The sequence below is a fragment of the Ipomoea triloba genome, chromosome 12 (assembly GCF_003576645.1).
Source record: "Ipomoea triloba cultivar NCNSP0323 chromosome 12, ASM357664v1".
Classification (NCBI taxonomy): Eukaryota; Viridiplantae; Streptophyta; class Magnoliopsida; order Solanales; family Convolvulaceae; genus Ipomoea; species Ipomoea triloba.
Window position 1 is genome coordinate 24,584,147 of NC_044927.1, and position 4,017 is coordinate 24,588,163.

Here is a 4,017-nt window from a genome sequence, read left to right on the forward strand (position 1 = left end):
ACGACCCGCAAGAGCATGTCGACATGTACTATGGCAACATGTTGATGTTGGGAGTAAGCGATGCAGTCATTTGTAGAGCTTTCTTCGCTACCTTAGTCGGTAAGGCGGCCGAATGGTTCAAGGGTTTGGAGCAGGGGTCGATCAGAAATTTTGGTCAGTTGGCCGATAAGTTTGTAAAGCGTTTCGCTGCAAGTAAATCGAGAAAGAAATCTTACACTTGCCTGAACAAGGTAAACCAAGCTGTGGGAGAACCGTTGTCTACTTTCCTATTCAGATGGGAACGTGAGGTTGATGAGGTTGAACCGATGGAGGACCGGGTGGCAATCCAAGCTTTCCTTGCATCACTTTGTTCCGGGACGCTCTACTACGACCTCATAGTTAATCCCCCCCGAACTTATGAGGATGCCATCACCAGAGCCAAGCATCATGCAGATGCCACCGAAGCTAACATGGCAAAGAGACGCGATGAGCAGCCGGTCAATCGGGACAGAGGCCACGATCAAAGGAAAAATAAACCACCGTTCAGACACGTCAAACAATACAATCGACCAGAAGATGTACCACGTTTCACTCCGTTGAACAGACCCCTGGTGGAAGTCTTGCAGTTTGCCGAGCAATGCAATTTGATCCACCCACCGGAGCCGATACCCGAGGGGGAGGACAAGAGAAAGTATTGTGCTTTCCACAGAGTCAAGGGACACAATACTTCGGAGTGCATGGCCTTGCGCATGCTCATTGAACAACTCATTCAGAAGGGAGAATTGAGGCAATTTGTGATGAAGGAGGATAGAAATCAAAGAAAAACGGAAAGGAATGTGATGAAAAGGAATCCCGAAAGGCACGACGAGGCATTCGTCCCACCCAGGTTAGCTGATGAGAAGGCGGTCGGAAAGAAACCAGTGATCCACGTCATCTACGGGGGCCCTGAAGGAGGCGACTCTTCACGACAAAGGAAGCAATGGGCGAGAAACGTATACGTTGGGACGATTCATTCGGAACCTCGAGAGAAGAGAAAGCGTACAGAACCAATACTTTTCACTGACGATGATCTACCACTCCATGGGGAAGCCCAAAATGATCCACTCGTCATCACACTAGATGTCAACGGAACGGNCTGTCAAGCGAAAGGAGAGAATTCGTGAAAAAGGAGACCGCCGCCCTCTTGTCGGTAGGGCACATCCGAGAGGTCCTCTACCCGGAGTGGTTAGCCAATGTAGTCCTCGCGCCTAAACCGCCAACATGGAGAATGTGTGTTGACTACACTGATTTGAACAAAGCTTGCCCGAAGGATCCATATCCCCTACCAAATCCTGACCAGATGGTTGATGAAACGGCTGGGTGTGAGCTGTTGAGTTTCATGGACGCCTTCAAGGGATACCATCAAATCTTCATGAGCAAGGAAGATGAAGAGAAGACTGCTTTCATCACTCCGGACGGAGTGTTTTGCTACGTGGTAATGGCGTTTGGTTTGCGGAACTCTGGAGCCACATACCAACGGATGGTGAACAAATTGTTTAAAGGTTTGCTCGGATCAACTATGGAAGCATATGTGGATGACATGCTTATCAAGAGTCGATTAAAAGAAACTCATCCTACCGATCTTGCCCGGGCGTTCAAGGTGATGGAAACTTTCAACTTGCGTCTGAACCCAAGTAAGTGTACCTTTGCTGTTCAGACGGGAAAATTCTTGGGGTTCATGATGACGGGGCGGGGGATTGAGCCAAATCCCGAGAAGGTCAGAGCGATAATGGAGATGCAACCCCCCCGATCGGTCAAGGATGTTCAGCGACTAACTGGTCGACTAGCAGCGCTTAGCCGTTTCCTATCCAAGTCAGCCGAAAAGTCTCTGCCGTTCTTTCAGATTCTGAAAAAATCAAATGGCTTTGAGTGGACACCGGCGTGTCAATCGGCTTTTGAAGGTCTGAAGGTATACTTGAGCTCCACACCAGTCCTCTCGAAGCCGGAGAAAGATGAGGTCTTATTCGTTTATTTGGCCGTGTCCGACCGAGCGGTCAGTTCCGTGCTTGTCCGCGAAGAAGCTAAGGGAATTCAGAAGCCGATTTACTACGTGAGCAAAGCTCTTCAAGGAGCAGAGCTGAGGTACACAAAATTTGAGAAGACCGCGTTGGCGCTCTGGGTGACGGCCAGAAGACTTGCAGCTTACTTCCAAGCTCACCCGATAGTAGTGTTAACCGATCAACCGTTGGGAACGATCCTCAGGAATCCAACATCATCAGGACGATTGATCAAATGGGCCATGATGCTCACCCAGTTCGCGATTGAGTATAAGCCCCGTCCTGCCATCAAGGGTCAAGCATTGGCTGACTTCATCGTCGAATGCACCGCACGTGATCCGGAACCTGACCGACCGACTGCCCTAGAAGAACCATGGTGGGAAGTTTCTACTGATGGGTCATCAAGTAAGAAGGGATGTGGGGGTGGAATTGTGCTCACATCACCCGAGGGCTTCAAGATTTATCAAGCCTTGATTTTCAAATTTCAACCTACCAACAACGAAGCAGAATACGAGGCACTCATAGGCGGGTTGCGACTGGCCAAGCAGATGAAGGCCGAACGGTTAAGGGCACGGTCAGACTCCCGGTTGATAATCGGACAGCTATCCAGCACGATCGATGCAAAGGAGGATCGAATGATACAGTACAAGGATATTGCGCTCGAATTATTGCAACAATTCAAAAAATACGAGTTGATCCAAGTATCAAGGATGGAGAACACGGACGCTGACATGCTCTCCAAGTTGACTCAGGAAGCTCCTGAATACGTGTCCAAGATTGCACGTATTGAAGAAATTGGAGCGCCAAGCATTGATGTCATAGAAGTCAGACCGGTTGAGATAGGCGAGCCAGATTGGATGTACGACTTGAAGAATTACATCGCCAACGGCACTCTACCGGACGACTCTTCCCGGGCAAAGAAAGTTAAGTTAAGGGCACCACGTTTTCAATTGGTTGATGATAGGCTCTACAAAAGATCATATGGCGGACCGCTGCTCCGGTGCTTAACTAGCGACGAGGCGAAAGTAGTGATGGAAGAAGTTCACGAAGGGATTTGTTCTGCCCATCAAGGACCAAGAACACTCGCGCAAAAGATCATTCTGATGGGTTACTATTGGCCTTCGATCAACCTGGATTGCGAGCAGTACGTTCGACGATGCGCTACTTGTCAAGAATTTCACAAGTTACCCGGTCGACCAGCCACCTACTATCAACCAGTCAGCGAAGTAATACCTTTTGCGAGATGGGGTGTAGATCTGATCGGAGCATTCCCGATGGCAGCCGGACGCAAAAAGTATGTGATAGTGGCGATCGACTACTTCACCAAGTGGGTGGAAGCAAAAGCGTTGGCAACCATCACTTCTCAACAGTGTCAAAAGTTTCTTTGGAAAAATGTGATTACTCGCTTCGGGGTACCTGTTCAATTGATCACAGACAACGGGACACAATTTGACAGCCGACCGTTTAAGAACTTCATGGCTCATTTGGGCATAAAGCATACCCGAGTGNTCAACCAGTCAGCGAAGTAATACCTTTTGCGAGATGGGGTGTAGATCTGATCGGAGCATTCCCGATGGCAGCCGGACGCAGAAAGTATGTGATAGTGGCGATCGACTACTTCACCAAGTGGGTGGAAGCAAAAGCGTTGGCAACCATCACTTCTCAACAGTGTCAAAAGTTCCTTTGGAAAAATGTGATTACTCGCTTCGGGGTACCTGTTCAATTGATCACAGACAACGGGACACAATTTGACAGCCGACCGTTTAAGAACTTCATGGCTCATTTGGGCATNGACTATCAAGGCATTCAAGCCAGGGAGACTTTGCTCGCAACACGGACTATCAAGGCATTCAAGCCAGGGAGACTTTGCTCGCAACAAGTTAGCCGCCTGGAGCACATTCTACTTCTCGAACCTGACGACTCTCGCAGATTCAAGAAGTGGGGGACTTGTGATGGGTAAATATGCACATGTACTAGTCGGTCCGTAAATCACCTGTCCGTC

The 4,017-nt window shown here is 49.0% G+C and overlaps 1 protein-coding gene across 1 annotated transcript; it reads left to right on the plus strand.

Annotated features, from left to right (window-relative positions):
• The first annotated feature begins 2,257 nt into the window (after positions 1 to 2,257).
• LOC115999569 lies at positions 2,258 to 3,544 on the plus strand. The gene has a single exon (XM_031239410.1). The coding sequence runs from the start codon at positions 2,258 to 2,260 to the stop codon at positions 3,542 to 3,544; it is 1,287 nt and encodes a 428-aa protein (XP_031095270.1).
• Positions 3,545 to 4,017: the final 473 nt, after the last annotated feature.